This window comes from Moschus berezovskii, chromosome 11 (genome assembly GCF_049115385.1).
Source record: "Moschus berezovskii isolate FMDL1 chromosome 11, NW_MosBer_1.0, whole genome shotgun sequence".
In the NCBI taxonomy this organism is placed as follows: domain Eukaryota; kingdom Metazoa; phylum Chordata; class Mammalia; order Artiodactyla; family Moschidae; genus Moschus; species Moschus berezovskii.
This window is the reverse complement of record NC_142470.1, coordinates 31,843,969-31,862,365: the sequence shown is the minus strand read 5'-3', so window position 1 is coordinate 31,862,365 and position 18,397 is coordinate 31,843,969. Positions and strand designations below refer to the sequence as shown.

Below are 18,397 nucleotides of genomic sequence, written 5' to 3'. Positions count from 1 at the left end.
ATTGGAAGGGAGTCCTCTACTATGAGCAGGAGCAGATTCCAAGCAATTAATTCCAACAAGTACTGCTTCTAGTTAGAGCAACTAAAAGCAGTGCTTGATAAAAATTGTCTGGGATTAGTTAACAGAAAATGCATATTCTTTTATCATGAAGACCTTAGCGAGACTGCACGTTTTTCTGATGACCAGGCAAAAACTGTTAGAGCTTGCTTGGGAAGTTCTGGTTCATCCACCGTATTCACCAGACATTGCACCTTCAGATTTTCATTTATTTCAGTCTTTACAAAAATTCTCTTAATGGAAAAATTTCAAAAGACTATAAAAGACACCTAGAACAGTTCTTTGCTCAGTAAGAAAAAGTTTTGGGAAGGTGGAATTATGAAGATGCCTGAAACGTAATAGAATGGAACAAAATGGTGAATACATTGTTCAGTAAAGTTGTTAGTGAAAGTGAAAAATGTCTTTCACTTAAAAATTGAAGAAACTTTTTGGCCAACTGAATACTTCCTCAACCTGGTTTTAACAATCTTATGCCCTGGTGGCTCAACTGGTAAAGAATCTCTCTGCACTGTGGGAGACCCGGGTTCATTCCTTGGGTTGGGAAGATCCCCTGGAGAAGGAAATGGCAGCCCACTCCAGTATTCTTGCCTGGAGAATTCCATGGACAGAGGAGCCTGGCAAGCTACAGTCCATGGGGTTGCAAAGAGTCAGACTGAGTGACTAAGCACAGCACATGAAGTAAGTAGTAGTTTTTGAGTTACAGTGGTAGTGCTGCAATAGGAGACAGTTCTCTCTTTTAAGTCTGTGGCATGTTTTAGTATGCCCATTGTCTCTTTGTCATTTTAAGTCATGTAATATTTTCAGATAAAAAGATATTATCTTCCAGGAAGAAAATTGCAGTTTAAACTGTAAGAGATATAAACTATTTTTATCTTTTTTTAGCTCCTCAGCTCACTTCTATATTTTCCCCCCTTTTTATAGTCTTTCATGATGATTGTTTAGAAATATTAAACTAGTAAGCTGTTGATCTTGGGATATTTGAGGAAATTTTAGGGTATTTTGTGTGTCTGAAGTTTTAGGACTTTGTAGAATAGAATTGGCTCTAAGACAATAAATAGCAGTGTGAGTTTTGTTTTCTGAAGTCATGGTAACTGCTGCCTCTGTGAATTCTTTTTACAAATGAAAGAAAAATTGACTGCACTTTTAAGCTTTCTCATGAAAACAGGAGTACCCATTTTTTCAAAAGGTGGAAGAAAAAGCTGTCTTATAAAGGAAACTGGAACAGATTGATGAAACCAGTATACTTTCTAACAGGGGCTGTTCCTATTCTGTTTTTTCTTTTGTCTTTGAGGATCTTTTCCTCATCAGTTATCTTGCTCTTTTTTAGGGGCAAGGGGCTTGCTGCATGGTTTGTGGGATCTTAGTTTTTGCTTTTGAACTGTGGTGTTGGAGAAGACTCTTGAGAGTCCCTTGGACTGCAAGGAGATCCAACCAGTCCATCCTAAAGGAAATCAGTCCTGAATATTCATTGGAAGGACTGATGCTGAAGCTGAAACTCCAATACTTTGGCCACCTGATGCGAAGAACTAACTTAGTTGAAAAGACCCTGTTGCTGGGAAAGATTGAAGGCAGGAGAAGGGGACAACAGAGGATGAGATGGCTGGATGGCATCACCGACTCAATGGACATGAATTTGAGTAAACTCTGGGAGTTGGCGAGGGACAGAGAGGCCTGGTGTGCTGCAGTCTATGGGGCTGCAAAGAGTCTTCTCCAACATCACAGTTCAAAAGACACAACTGAGCAACTGAACTGAACTGAGTTCCCCAATCAGGGATGGAACCCAGCAGTGAGAGCACCAAGTCTTAACCACTGGAACACCAGGGAATTCCCCTCTTTAAATTTTTATTATAGCTTATTCTCTTCTGTGGTCCCTTTTCTTCTATTTACAAGAATCCAGGTCTCTTAAAAAAATTTTTTTTTTCTTCACTGACTTCTTTGACTTTGTAACCTCTTTAAGACTGTTGTCTTATTTTTCTTAATTCTGACACTCTCAAGAGTAGCTTTGTGGTTTATCACCTGTACATTCTCACCACTCACTCAACTCTTCACTTAGTGATTTCCACCTCAGCATTTTGCAGAAATTGCCCTGTCAGAAGTTACAGTGAGAAAAAAAGAAAAAAGAAGTTACAGTGACCTCCTAATTACCAATCCACACATTTACCAGCTATTATCCCATCTGATCTTTTTATAACCAACTTCCACTCGCCTTGTTTGAGTGAGACACTGTCTTTTTCTCTAGTTTATGTGAGGTCCTTTCTGGTCATCTCTGTAATATAGACATTTTTTAAAGGTTTTTTACTTTTGTTCTCTTGTTTTTTCACTCTGTATGTTACCTATGACCCTTTTAGTACAATTTCATGTCTTTCTCTAGTCCTCACATCACTGTCTCAGAATTGCGTTTCCCACAATCTGATAGATATCTCCCTAGATTTCTGGCTAGAATTCTAAACCTCACTTTCAAAATCATAATTCACTGTTACATATCTCCCATCAACATCTGCACACTACCTCCCTCCCCCCACATCCCTCCACCTTCCTCCGTAGCTCCTAAAACACAACCACTTTTTATGCCCATCCTGTCTTTACATTTAATATTGGTGTTACTAATCTCTTAGTTATTCCACTTTCTGGAATCAATTTCTTATTTTCTACATTTATAATGCTGTATGAATCCATCATCAGGACTTGAATCAATCTCTTGGTTTACTAATTCACTTACTGCCTTGAATTTTTCCTTTTTTAATGCTGTGCTTGGGTACATTTTTTTTTTTAAGTCCAGGTTCTAGATTTCTGAACAAATTCTAATCTGGGCAGGAAGCTTTCCCTGAAAACCAGGGCAGCATAAAATTCTTCTCTGTTTCATTATTCTCAAGTTCTTTTACCTAATTTTAGGAGATTTATGGTAGAATAGTATTTAATATTTGTGGTAGCTGATGAGTATGGTTTAAGAAACTCAGGGAATTCACTTTTACAAATTGGAAAACTTTTCTACCTATTTTAGAAGGTTAGAGTTTAGCAAAAAAGTCACTTAGGTGGGAAGGAAAACTTTTTATTGTACTTTTTGTACGATTTGACATTATTACTATTATACCTCTCTTGGAATGTATCACATCATTGAATCATGTTCCTCTGACAATTCTAGGTGTTCCATTATTGTTATAAAATAAAGTTCACATGATTTATGATGTCTTCCTTCATCTCAGCTGGCAGTTACCATTTTTTGCTTTCAGAGAATTGTGTATTTCTAGATTCTTTACCATCCGAGCCACCAGGGAATCCAATTCCTATTTTAGTACTTACTGTAATTTGCTATATGTTATTACTGTAGCTGTCAATTCAATAGATTGTGTATAAGGTTTAAGAAGGCTTTAGTCTTTTTTTTAAACCATTACGTAGTCCTCCCCCTCAAGTCTTATGTGCACAGTAGGTCCTCAACAAATGTTTGTTAAATGAAATTATTTCCTTTGTTTGAAATGCTTTTCCTGCTCATGGATTGTAATCACTCTGACACATATTGCTAAATGACTGTGGGTAGATTGCATAATCTCTCCTAAATATTTTTATCCTGAAACTAGCAACGCCTTCCCTCAAAGGGTTAGGTTGTAATTAACTAGTAAAATGCTTTGAAGAAGTTAAAATTGAGCATTATGATCATCCTATTAAAGGTGAACTGTTGGTATCAGGTTTGTAGGTAAAGCTTTCCTAAAGCTTGAAGTTAATTAGATGGTGCTGAAGTAATTATTTTGTAGTATTTGCATCTTGGTTTTTTTGCTTTACTTAAATCCCTAGAGTTCTTTGGAGGGAAGGAAACCTTTGTAATGCTGTTTATAAGCCTAGTCATGATTGAAGTCTTTTCACTGTAGGAGTAGTATAGTGCAGCATTTAAAATGATGTGTATCATGCTATACTTAAATCTTTTATATGCCAGAGGTCCTCAGACTTCTGTGTGCTGAGAATCATTTGGAGGCCCTCATTGAAAATATCCCACCTCCACCCAAGGTTCTAGTTTAGCAGGTTATGTTTCTTAATGACAAATCAGGTGCTTTCTGATTCAGTTAGTATGTGGACAACACTTTGAGAGATACTCCTGCATGAAGCTGTAAAAAGTCTGTAGAATATGAGAGAATGACTGGTAAATAAACATATAAACTCATATGACTTATGATATTTGAAGTCATTAGTTATATAATATTCACAGTTATATAATAACTCACATATTTAAAAAATAGTTTAACTTCAAATACTTTTACTATTTTTCCTTTAATTCAGTAAGTACATAGTACTTATTCCCAGAGTGTATTTGTGAAACTTCAGTACCTACAGATGACTCCAGTTGGTGATGGACAAGGAAGCCTGGTGTGCTGCAGTCCATGGGGTCCCACAGAGTTGTACATGACTGAGCAACTGAACTGACAGATGCTCCATGAAAAAAGAGCTTGATTAAATAAGTCTGTGAATTGTTGTATATTGTCATCCATACTTGGAGATTTATATTGCATATTAACTTTTTTCTGTATCACTGTGTGGCCTGTGGGATCTTAGTTCCTCTACCAGGGATAGAACTTGTGCCCCTTGCATTGAAAGTAGAGAGTCTTAACCATTGGACTGCCAGGGAAGTCCCTGCGTATTAACATACTAAAGACTTACAAAAGTCCTGAAGCAAAAAACCTTGGACCTCATTGTTTTCTGAAATTTTTTGACAATGAGCTTTCCTTTGTTTCTCCTAGCAATTTCTATTAATTTACTGAACAAACTTGAGGAAATCTTGCTTTTTTCTTTCCCCCCAGTTAGGAAATGAGTGAATGAATTGAGTAAGGAGGGTTGAGGAGGGAAAATTCTTAGTAGGATGCCAACTAAACTGTATAGGAGTGATTGGATTAGATAATTACCACCGTGATGGTATTGGATAAAGGCAAATAGTAGTCAGTGAATGCTGTGGCTAGTGAGTTTGATGAAGAACAGAGTATTGGTTAATTTTAAGAATGATTTCACATAAACTAATCAAATACAAAGGGAAAAATAGTGACTTTATAGTGGGAAAACCTGGCAGACACCAACTTGATTAGGTGATCAAGGTTATTCTTAATGGTGGGTAGGTACAATAAGAAATGCATTTTAAATTTTTTCTTGCAGAAAGCTGAAGCTGATGGTAGTTTAAGTGATAGCCACGTGTCTCCTCCAGCCAAACGCACTTTGAAACAACCTGACTCAGTTTGCAAAGACAAATCAAAATCACGAACTACTGGTCAGAGAGAAGAATGGAACATATCAAGTGGACAGGCCAGGTGAGAAGGGAGAACTCACCCATTGTTTTTTCATAATTTTTTTGGTGGGATTCAGGGCTGATAATAATGCTAATTTTCTTAAATTGTAAAACCACCTGTCTAGGAATACTTATAAATTGTATTAAGCTTATTTTATAATTTTTGTATGTAATTTTATTTTCTCTAAATATACCAAAAATACATTTAGTATGTAATAGGAACTATTATTTATTTAAAACATTAAGAATTTTGATAGGTCTTGAATGTGCATACATGTTTATACTCCTGAAAATTTAAATAAAAACAATGATTAGAAGTATTTTTTTATTTGAAAATAAAATCTCTTCTTCCTAAAATTATTAAATATTCCACTTGAATTGGTATGCTAAAATGTAATAAATTCTAAATTAATTTCTAATAAATCTTTTCATGTATCTGATTGTTTTCAACTTAAATTTTCTCTGTCTGCTTTGATATGTATTATGAATGTAATTTTACTCATCAAAGTAAGTGGTACTAATGTAATGTGGATAGGACAGCTGTACACACACTCAGAAAAGATTTAAATTTTCAGCTTAGAATCCTTGGTTTGTCTTTTTTTCCAAAGTTTTTGATGTAAAAGTGCTGATGATGTGCCAAATGCAAACAAAAGTAAAAGGGAATTCCTTTTTGACAGTATTTTTATGTCTGTAGGTAAATTCTGGACACTGTTATTAGTCTTTAATGAAAATGATCTTTGGAGTTACATAGATTTTGATACGCATTATGTATTTACTAGTCTCTAAAGAGTCTGTGCCTAATTTAATATGTACCACTTTAACAAAAATTTTTAATTTTGCATTGTCTGAGAGCTAAGTTGAAAATTATGTGAATCAGTCTATTGATATATTTTTTTAAACTTTCCCAACTTTCCCGTACTCATTCATCTGTGAGATGAAACAGATCCAGATCACTATAATGATGTCACTTAAAATAAGTACTGCCCTTTAATTATGCTTCTACACTTGATTTATGGGTTGTAATCTGTATCCTGTGTTTATTAGATGAGTGAATCAGCCTTCTTTTTCTAACATATGTTTCTAAAAAGTATTCTTTTACTGTTAAAAGTTTAGCCTTTAATTGTAAGATAATTTTAACAGTGTAACTCAAGTATGAGCCTCTCTAGTACAGCAGATTTCTCACATCTTATCCACTCAGAGATCTGTATAAATTAATCTTAATCATGTCTTTCTTGTAAAAACAAGAAAGAATTTTGCTTCCATTTAGATACCTTAAGAGTATATTCCTTTAAAAAAAAAACTTTAAGTACATTTTGAATAAGAAACTTAAGAAATAATGAATACTAATAGAATTTACTGCTTCTGTTTTGGCAGGAGAATAATGTTTAGCAGTTCACACAATTTTAAAAGTTTTTGGGTTAAACTTTCATCGAGGAATGTGATAAAGTGCTACACTGCTAGAGTCTTTTAGTATTTCAGATGACCTGAAAAGAAAATGCCATTTGGTCTGTCAGATTCAACAGAGTTGAATTTTTGGGAAACTTGTAGTTAAAAATATTTTAGATTTTGAGATAATATAAATACAAAAATCAGTGCTTATATTAGTGCTTATATTATATTAGTGCTCACTTAAATGAGTGCTTAAATTAGTTTTTATGTCATGAACCTGAGAATCCTAATTCCTTTATTTTGGTAATCTAAAGTTCTAAGAGCATCTAAGGTAAAGTTACTGAAGTTCTTTCAGGAAAATGATTTTTTAAAATATAGTTCATTTGGAGGAAAATTGAATAAAGATAAAAATTAGTATTAGCTGTGAAAAATTATGAATCTTAAAGGACTTTAACAACCATTCTTTAAAGAAACTACTGTTGATTGGTAAAATAACATTTAGAAATAAATTTTAGAGATTGGATGAATATAGAGATTAAAATGGAACTAGAACTTTGACATCTTCATAAATGATTTGAGATAGATTATAAGTTTTCTTTGGGGGAGGAATCTGGGTTTATATATTTAAAGTCCCAAGTTTATCAATATAGTTAACAGTGATTGATAATATTTTTTTAAAATGAGAATTTTCTTGGTAAAAATCTTTACTGTATTACTACATCTTTTCTTTAGCTTATATGTAGAAATTCATAAATACACTTGCTAATCCAGATAACTGTTGGAGCTTACAAATATTTTGAGTTCAGAATCCCATTTCATTGACTTTCATCAGTTGACATTTATTTTAATTTGGAGCTGTGTGTTGGGGAGTAGGTCGCTGGGAGAGTCAACATGGAGAACATGGCATGCATTTGATGTCTGTAGAATAATAGACATATTCAGAGAAACACATGACATTAAATCTTTGATAAGCCTAACTGTGCACTAAAGTGTCATATGTGTGAAAATTTGGTTTTGTGGTCAGATGATTTGGGAGTAGTGAGGTTAGGCAGAAACGTAATCACCACTGCTGAGGCTCATTAAAATTGAAGGCTGGTAGTGGTTAAAGTTTTTCCAAATGAATGCTCTTGCTGAATTGAGGTTTAAAATTCTCATAAATCATTGAATGCCTTGGATTTATGTGGGTGAATAAGTAATGATTTTTGAGTCTGGTGTTGAACTGGTAGCATGTTCCACATAATTAAAGGTGTAGAAACTTTTAATGTAATAATTACTGAATGCAGTGATAGCGTCTCCATTTAAAAAATTTAGGGTACAGAGATAAAGGGAAATATCCCCCACTTACTCCCATTTTAAAAATAAACAAAGGGGACTTCATAATCATAAAGGATTTATTAGAGGATTCATTTAATCAGTGAACCTGCATGGTTACATTTTAAGTGATTAATTTTTGGGAACATTGATTCAAGAGACTTTAAGCACCTATGCAACTGTATAGGCAGACCAACCCTTGAAATACCAGTATTATCTTTTTATACCCAAGTATTTCATATTCGATCTCCTTTTTTTTCTTTCTCCTTTTTATAAAGAGAAATGATAATGGTACAATGATGACAGTAAGCTGTGATTGTAAGATAATGGGATTGATTGAAGAAGTTTTCTTTTTTCTCCCATCTTAAATCGGATCTTTCATTAGCTATGAAATAAAAGCAAGTAAGCACTGTCTTCTTTAGAGGAACAAAAATTGTTACTGTGCTTTCATCCTAATGATGTTATTTTTTCAATGGAGTTTTAGATTTCTTTTGTAGATGATTTTAGGGTTAGCATCTTTTCTTTTGAATAATTTATGTGAAATTACAACCATTTGGTCTTACATACAGCTAAAATTCATTTGAAGCCAAGAGTTGTGAATTAACTGATTAAACTGAGTTAATGTTATGTTGGGTCGAAAGCCAAAGTGTATTTATGCTTTTTCTATGTGGTTTTAAGTGGATTTTAAGAGTGATTCTAGGAAATTCCACATGTGTAATGTTCTAAGGAATAACCTAATAACACATCAATTTTATTACTTTATAGTCAAGCTCATTTACCAGGAGAATTGTGTAATAAAGATTCTAAAAATGAAATACTTTCCAAGAAGTAGTATTTTAGAACAAGATGGTTGTGTTGTTTTCCTGGGGAAAGGAGGGATGGAGTTTTTTATTTTTGTGTTCTTGATAATTGGAAGGTACGTAACAGTTTTTGTTTATATCATGTAGTCATTCCATCTGTGACTTTTACTAGACAGGGACATTTATAATTAATATTTATAACATTTAATATATATAATTAACATAAAGCATGCTAGAGTAACCAAAAATGTTAGAATATTTTATTTAAAAACTGTTGTGCAAAGCACATAGATAAGCAGAAGAAAGTCATGTATATTATTTTTTGAATGTCCTCTCTCTCCCCTTTTTAATATTTGGAATTGATAATTGTTGGGTATTTCACAAAAAAAAATTTATGTTGACAGCTCTTTTATTACGTAACAATTTTTAGTTTTTGTTTTTGAATTTTAATTATAATAAGGTATTCTACAACTTTCTTCCATAAGTTTTCATATTTTGATGACACTTTCAGTATCTTTCTAGTGACTTAACATTTCTGTCCCTCTACCAAAAGGGAGAGTGTTTGAGAGATTAACTACGTTTTCATGTATTAGTTTAGAATGTGTAATATAATACTTTGAAGAAATTATTAAGCGTTGTTGGTGTTCAAGTACTTTTTTCTTCTTACAATTTATTGTTTGAATAACTTTGTTTGAATCTTAGGTTGTCAATGGAAACAAGTAGTAAAGGTCTGTGACCATTGTTGTTTATGGCATTAGTTAACTTTATGATACATACAAAGCTTCAGCCTTTTCATTGGATTTTAGTTTGTAGAGTTGAAGACAGAGTGAGTTCAGTTTATAACTTGTTATTAAAGCTTTTCTTGAAGTAATGGACTTTTCACTAGTGTATTTTATTAATTTGTATATTGTCAATCTTAGGTAAAAAAATGTTGTCTTTCCTTTTAAAAAAGTAATATTGCATTAGTGACATTTTAAAGATTAAAGTGATTCCACCAGCATTGCATTTTTGTTTCTTTAAATGAATGTTGATGTGTTTGCATATTAAATATAATTGTGTTCTAGGTTAACTTCTCAGCCTGGTGCTACATTACCAAACGGACATAGTAGCTTATGTGAGTATTCTGTTATGAAACTGGTTAGTATTGAAATGTTTATAATGTTGTTAGAGTTCTAAAGTGGGGTAAAATAGCATAATTTACTAGTATGCTCAGCATACTGTTGGAAGTGACTGGATTACAGTCAAAATATGTATATAATTGTTAAACATTGAGAAATTAGTACAATTGAAATAATTTATCATGGCAGATTGTAAACAGTTTTAGAAATTTTACATTATTGGATATTAAAGCCAACTTAAGAGGTTATAGTAAGCTCCTTATAGTCTTTTTAAAGTAATTTTTTATTTATTTCTTTCTTTTTATACTCTGTACTTTGAAATGGAAATTTCTCTCTTCTTGTAGCCCTTCGAAGCCATCCCCATCGAGGGGAAAAGAAAGGAGATGGGGAACTTTCTTGTATGAATGGTGACATGGAAGTCAGAAAAAGCTGTCGTTCCAGGAAAAACAGATTTGAAAGTGTGAACCAGAGTTTGTTATTTGATCAACTGGTAAATAGGTATGAATGTTTTTACAGTAAACAGTTTCATGTAATTGTTTTTTTTTAAAGCCAGTTATGTTTTAAAAAGTAACTTAGGCACTGACTTAGCAATCAGTACAATTATTTAAAAACTTAATTTGAAGTAACCATGGTTAGCAATAATTGTTAATTTCTAGTCACTTTACTAGATTTAATGCAATTTACGTGATAGCATATTTTTTTACTCATACTTTTTAAGCTCTTGGGCATAGTTAGATAATATAAAAAGTAATTTTAACTTCACTAATATAGTCCTTTAATATTTGCTCACTTAACATTTATGTTTTGACAGTTTTCAAGAAACATTAAGTTCCATTACTGATATATAATAGGTATAGTTTTACCTAGTCAAGATACTGAATTGAAAGTCTTTTGAGACTGCACATGTTGGATATAACCTTGCTGACTCCTCAGCATCTACGTGCAAATGAAACTGTATTCTTCTCAAATAATAAATCATCCTACTGAATCCTTGTAATAGCCTGGAGAAGGGAGATGGTGTAATTCCTATTTGAAAGGAGAGGAAATTATATTTTATTGTGGTAGTGTCAAATTTGAGTATTGTATTAGTAATTATTTGTTAAGTACCTAGATCAGTATCTGAACACATAGTAAGTGCCGTGTGTGTTTAAAATGTCAATATCAGTATATATTTTGTGGATATCAATTTCCACTAATTTCTAAATATATCTGCCCTTGGAGTGGGAGGTGGAGAGAGGTTTAAGAGGAAGGGGACATATGTATACCTATGGCTGGTTTATGCTGATGTATGGCAGAAACCAGCACAATATTGAAAAGCAATTATCCTTCAATTGAAAAATAAGTAAATTTTTTAAAAAAGGAAAAATGTATTGGTTCAGTTAACCTTATGCTGGCTTTAAACTTTTTACAAATTCTTTATTCTATACAATTTTTAACACCATCTTCAAATAAAAAGATTTGAATTAGTTTTTTTTTTTTTTTGGTACCATGGATCTGATAGTCAGTTATTTGTAGTAGTATTATGAATTTAAATACTTGAAGCCTTGTAAACAAAGGCCTTCTATTTATGTTTTATTTTAATATATCATGACAGAAGATGTTCTGTTTCTGTCTTTCTTTTCTTTTTTGGCCAAGCTGCATGGCTTGTGGGATCTTAGTTCCCTGACCAGGGATTGAACCCAGGCCCCAGCAGTGAAATCATTGAGTCCTAACCACTGGACAGCCAGGGCATTCCGTGTTTCCATCTGTTTTTGAGGCATTATCTTCTAATGGATTCATATAGTTCAGAAGGAAGTGAAGTCGCTCAGTTGTGTCCGACTCTTTGTGACCCCATGGACTGTAGCCTACCAGGCTCCTCCGTCCATGGGATTTTCTGGGCAAGAATACTGGAGTGGGTTGCCATTGGGATATTAGGTACAGTTAGAAATTAGATGGCTTAATTATGCTTTGATGGTGAGCTCTTTTACCTGTATGATACAGAATTTGATCCTGCAATTGTCTAAACCCTAGTTTTATTATGTAATTGTAGTACTGCTGAAGCTGTACTACAGGAAATGGACAACATAAACATTAGACGGAATCGTCGATCAGGAGAAGTAGAACGGCTTCGAATGTGGACAGATACAGAATTTGTGAGTATGTTAACCTTAACAACTATCCCTAGTGGCTCAAAGGGTAAAGAATCTGCCTGCAATATGGGAGACCCAGGTTTGATATCTGGGTCAGGAAGATCCCCTGGAGGAGGAAATGGTAACCCACTCCAGTATTCTTGCCTGGGAAATCCCATGGACAGAGGAGCCTGGCAGGCTACAGTTCATGGGGTTGCAAAGAGTCGGACATGACTGAGCGGCTAACACAACAACAACAACCATTGCAAGTAGTTTTATTTTGATTGAGGAACTCAGAGCAGCATTTGGATTTTCTTGAATTAACAGAATTGTACCTTTTTCGTTTCCAATTTAATCTGAGATTTTAATGTTTTCTTTTTTCTTTTATCCATACCTTGCTTGCCACAAGCTTCCTCAAAAGACCCTCTGCCCTTTTGCCAGAGAGATCTCCTGGAGAAGGAAATGGCAACCCACTCCAGATTCTTGCCTGAGAAATCCCATGGACAGAGGAGCCTGGTGGGCTATAGTCTATGGGGTGGCTAAAGAGTTGGATGAAGCTTAGTGATTAAACAACAACATCTTAAAGTACAACTCTGATTCTGTCAACTATTAAGGTTTTTTTTTTGGCTGCACTGTGAGTCATGTGAGATCTTAGTTTCCCAACCAGGGATCGAACCTATATCCCCTGCATTAGGAGTATGGAGTCTTAAGCACTGAACCACCAGGGAAGTCCCTTTAATGGTTTTTTAATGTGTGCTGAATTAATTAAAATCACCTTAGATAGCCAGTGGGAATTTGCTCTATGACACAGGGAGCTCAAACCCAGTGCTCTGTGACGACCTAGAGGGGTGGGATGGAGTAGGAGGAAGGCTCAGGGGGAAGGGGACATATGTATATCTATGGCTGATTCATGTTGATGTATGGCAGAAGCCAATACAACATTGTAAAGCAATTATTCTCCAGTTAAAAATAAATAAAAGAAAAAAACCCCAAAACACCTCAACTGGCATAATATGGTTTCAAACTTTTATCTTCTCACACATCATTGTCCAAATACAAACATCATTCTTCCTTTCCTATCTTTTACTCTTGTTAATACTTCTGGTTGAGGACTTAATGCAGTTCTGTCTTTGTCAAAGCTCATTTCAAATGCTTCCTCCCCCATTCCCCTAGGCACATTTCCCCTCTCCCTGCCCAATTTTCACATATCTTAAAAGTTTTATTTTTCTTCTTGTTTCATTTATTGAATTCAGTAAGGTCCATTTTCATTGATCTGTGCCTTACAAGTAGATCCTCAATAAATTTTATCAAGTGGGCATGTCCCATTGGGCTAGTGATATTGATGTCTGGGAATAAATTTCATGTTAATATTTGACAGATTTCTCTCTTTAAAAGGAAAACATGGATATGTATTCAAGAGTGAAAAGGCGAAGAAAGTCACTGAGAAGAAATAGTTATGGGATACAAAATCATCATGAAGTCTCTACTGAGGGTGAAGAAGAAGGTTTGTAAAGCACCTTTATGAAATAAATCCTACAAAGCTCAGGTGGGAGGAAAGAAAAACATATACAAACTATATATATATATGTGTGTGTGTGTGTGTGTGTATAGTATATTGCTGCATGGGTGATTTTTGACTTTAGAGGTCTGTATTATGTAATTTGGAATAATTTTTGTTCCATTGGCATTCTGAGTATTTAATTCCTTCATTTGGAAAAATGCCTTTGCTGTGTGCCATGCATTGTTGTGTAATATTGATATATCTCATTAGTAAGCTGTTGGTAATCCTTAAATGACCTAATCTGATGTAGCATTTGCCATGGGCTGATTTGCTTGTTAGTAGGCATGACCTCTTTTGTATTTAGGTACTTTTTAACTGGAAATCTCTGTCTATAGCCATCTAAATCTATGATTATTTGGATCGCAAATTTAGTTATGCACAGAGGATGGTGAAGTTAAGAGAAAGAAAGACTGCTAATACTACTGGAGGGAGTGGTACTGCTTTTTTCTGAGGCCTTTCTGAGTTCTGATTTGAAGATTCCTGGCTGAATTTGTCAGGCTGGATTTGGGAGTAGATGAAAGCACATTTGTCTGAGGATTATAAATTGATGACTAGTACAATCTATAGGATTTACATTTATAGGGTTTAATTCTGTACGTGTTAACTTTCTTTATTAAAATGGATTTTTAGAAGATTTGGTGTATTTTAAATGCAGTGTAGTTGTTTTTCACTGGGAAATCTTATTAGTTCCTACTATTTGTGTAGCTTAGATGGATAAGAATGGGTTTATTTCTCAAATTCTGTAATTAATACATTATTAGTAAGTTTTGAAGAGTTGATATTTTTAATGAAAGTATTTTATTGAGCAAATATTATTGTTGTTACAGCTAGAACCTCTATATTGCTTCCTTTGGAGAAAATCAGTATAGGTGAGACAGATTTATAATGTGATTTTTGCCTTATTATTAACTGAACACCTTTGTAGATTTCCCCGAGGACTTGCCATGTTTAGAATTTTTTCTCATAATAAATAATGCAGTTTTTTTTTTAAAGGTAATTTTTTGAAGTTTTAAGGAAACTTATTTGGGGCAAGTAATTTAAAGTGTTATTTAGTTAAGTAATATTGCATTTGCTAATTTTCTCATGAGTAAAATGTAAAGTCCTTTGCATTTTTAGTCTCCTATTTCACTGAGCATCACTGACAGTTTAAAATTTTTTTCCAGTGCTTTAATATGATTGTGTTATATTGACAGTTCCTGTGGTTAAAAAGTTAATCATAAAGTACATTGCATTTGAGGACCATAAGCTTAAACATTTTCATCAGACTCTCTTTTCTTTTTAACTTTTAATTTTATATTGAAGTATAGCCATTTAACAATGTTGTGATAGTTTTATGTGGACAGCAAAGGAACTCAGCCGTACATATACATGTATCCATTCTCCTCCAAACTCCCCTCCCATCCAGGCTGCCACATAATGTTGAGCAGAATTCCATGTACTGTATAATAAGTCCTTTTTGGTTATCCATTTTAAATATAGTAGTGTTTCACCAGACTTTTAAACTGTAAATAGATGTCACATCATAGCTATAGCAAAATCACTTTTTAAAAATAAAGGATTTATGTACATTATAATTTATTTTTTAAATGTATAGCCAGGTAAATTATAAACTGATCACTCATGTCAAGAAATAAACTATTACCAATACCCTAGAAATCTGCTTTCATACTCTCTCCCAATCTTCTGCCTGAATTTTTCTACCAAAAATGTAACTAATCTGTGTTTACCTGTTATCAGTGGGCCTAATAAGCCATTACACTGCCAACAAAAATTCTCTTGTTATAACATTAGTAATTATCTTTTAAGCGTATTTTTTTGGAACTATCAAGTAGTATGTGAATGCTAACTGTATTCAGTGGTTAATTGGGCATTGCTGTAATAAAGTTTTGAATCATATTCTATTATTGCTTTGTATGTCCAAAAAGATAATACAAAAGATTGAAAAGTCATAGGTGAATCAAGAGCTCCATTGTGATCATACTGATATATTTAGTAGAGACCTATATTATTTGTAGGAAAGGCATTTTCTTTTACATCTGTCTAGTTTCATTTTTAATTGCATTGATTTATGCTGTATCATACAGTGTTGACACTTTTAAATGTCACCTGTGTAGAAAGAGTGAAAGATAAAATATAAATATTCAGTTTTAGAGTAGACCAATCCTTGTAGATTAAAGCAGTTTTTTTTTTTTCATTTGTGTGTGGGAACTAGAATCTCAAGAGGAAGATGGAGATATAGAGGTTGAAGAGGCAGAAGGAGAAGAAAATGATAGGCCATATAATTTGAGACAAAGAAAAACAGTGGATCGATACCAAGCACCTCCAATAGGTAAGAGACTCTAAGTAACTTCTTTCCTTTTTGTGATAGAGCAGCTTATTCTGCTCTGTTCCTTAAAAAAATTAGTGTTGTTGAATTTAAAAGAATGAAATCTCTTACGGGTTCCATATATCTTTTCTTATGTATGCTTCTATTCACACACATGACTGAATGTTGGAGGATACAACTGCAATGTAGAATTACATAGTGCATGCACATTTTATTTAAATAATCCTAAATTTAATGATAAATACTGCTCATACTTTTGTATTACTATGTTGTTTATTGAGTACTTTCATTTGCTGCAGTTCTTTAGGGCAAGCCTCTCTGTGTTCCAAGTGGTTAAGTAATTTAAGCTAAACTCACAAAAAGGCAGCTGGCCAGTAAGGTAGGTTTGTGTTTTGTTTTAGTCTTGAGAAGGAAACAGTTTATCCTAACACTTTTAAATCTGATGACAAGTAATCAGTTCCATAGGTTCTATTTTGTTGACTATTTCCCTAGCTCTTGGGAAATTCCATTATGATTGATTTCTTCCAGTTTATAGAATATTGAAATTTAGTTCACATATCATGAAATTTGCCATTTTTGCCAGGCTTTGCTTATTTTTTATCTGTACAATTTATGAGTTTTTAGTATATTCACAAGGGTGTGAAGTCTTCACCGCTGTCTAATTCTGGAATATTTTATTCCTTCTATACTTCCGTCCCCCCAGCCCTTGGCAATCACTAATGTACTTTCTGTCTGCATCGATTTGCCTGTATGTGACCTTTTATGTCTTGCTACTTTCATTTAACATAATGGATCGTTTTATTCAAACTCTCATGCTCTAAAGCGGTGACTGATTCTCTGGAAATGTCAAAGTCACCTCACTAGAAGCCCGCCAAAGCATGTAGACGTTTCTCAACCCCAGTTGGGAGTCGCCATCACAGAGAGCCCTGATAGTAGTAGGAGAGCTATGTCAGGACAGAGGAAAGGGTGTGAGCCACTTTTCTAGTGGTTTCTTTTTTTAAAGCTTTATTGAGGTGTGAGTTATATGTAATCCACTGCCATTGCATATGCTTCATGTGTACAATTTGCCAAGTTGGAAATGCCTTAGGGATTTACTTATGAAACTGTCACCACAGTCAAGACAATGAGCATTTTCATCAACTCTCCACCCTCAAATTTCATTCTGCTTGTTTATAATCTACTCCTAACCCTTGTGGCTCAGCTGGCAAAGAATCTGCCTGCAGTGCAGGAGACCTGGGTTCGATCCCTGTGTTGGGAAGATCCCCTGGAGAAGGGAATGGCTACCCTAGTATTCTGGCCTGGAGAATTTCATGGACTGTATAGTCCGTGGGGTCTCAAAGAGTTGGACATGACTGAGCGAGTTTCATTTCATTTCATTTCAACCTTCTTTTGCCTCCCTCTCCCAATCCTCAGGCAGTGACTTATCTTACCTGCTTTCTGTCACCGTGGATAAATTTACATTTTCTCAAATTTTATATATGGTATATACTCTTTTTTGTCTGACTTATTTCACTCAGCACGATAACAGTAAGACTCATCCATGACAGTAGTATTTTTCTTTTTATTGCTGAGTAGCATTCCATTGTATGGGTGTATCACAGTTTGTTTACCTATTCGTTTGTTGATGACATTTGGATTGTTGACATTTCTGGTGTCTGGGTATTATAAATACATAAGATGTTATGAACATATGTTTCCAAGTCTTTGTTTGGACATATGTTTTCATTTTTCTTATAAATACCTAAGAGTAGAAGGCTGGGTTTTATAATTAGGTGTATATTTAACTTACTAAGAATTACCAAACTCTTCCAAAGTAATTATACCATTTACATTCTCACTAATGGTGTATGGAATCCCTTGGCGGTAGTTTTTATGGTAAAGAATCTGCCTGCAATGTGAGAGACCTACATATGATTTCTGGGTTGCAAATATCTTTTGGAGAAGGGCATGGCAACCCACTCCAGTATTCTTGCCTGGAGAATCCCATGGACAGAAGAGCCTGGTGGGCTACAGTCTATGGGGTTGCAAAGGGACGGGCACAGCTGAACAATTAACATGAAGAGTGTATGAGTTTCAGTTACCTCATATTCTTTTCAACATTTGGTGTGGTCATTTTTAAAAATTAATTTTAGTACATATTTATTGTAGTTTTAGTTTACATTTCGCTAATGACTAGTGATATTTAGCATATTTTTTGTGCTGATTTGCCAAGATTATCTCTGGCGAAGTATTCAGATCTTTTGCCCATTTTTTCAATTCAATTGTTTGGTTTTTTATTACTGAAATTTTGAGAGTTCTTATGTACTCTGGATATCAGTCATTGTGATTTAAAATATTTTCTCGGTAGCTTCTTGAAAAATATTCTCTTAATACTATCTTTCAAAGAGCAGAATTTGTAATTTTGATGAATTTCAGTTTATCAAAACATTTTAATGGATTAGGCTTTTGGTGGTGTGTCAAAGAA

The 18,397-nt window shown here is 34.0% G+C and overlaps 1 protein-coding gene across 4 annotated transcripts in view; it reads left to right on the top strand.

Moving 5' to 3' along the window:
* The window catches only part of ATAD2B (ATPase family AAA domain containing 2B), a 119,622-nt gene that overhangs the window by 9,893 nt on the left and 91,332 nt on the right, over positions 1-18,397 (top strand). For 2 of the 4 annotated variants that reach the window (XM_055401020.2, XM_055401018.2), the window contains exons 2-8: positions 5,191-5,342; positions 9,885-9,934; positions 10,283-10,436; positions 11,968-12,070; positions 13,442-13,550; positions 14,435-14,476; positions 15,820-15,936. In XM_055401020.2, the coding sequence (XP_055256995.2) occupies positions 5,191-5,342; positions 9,885-9,934; positions 10,283-10,436; positions 11,968-12,070; positions 13,442-13,550; positions 14,435-14,476; positions 15,820-15,936 (727 nt within the window). The remainder of the gene's footprint in view (positions 1-5,190; positions 5,343-9,884; positions 9,935-10,282; positions 10,437-11,967; positions 12,071-13,441; positions 13,551-14,434; positions 14,477-15,819; positions 15,937-18,397) is intronic. The other 2 variants (XM_055401022.2, XM_055401021.2) reach the window with 1 other exon arrangement.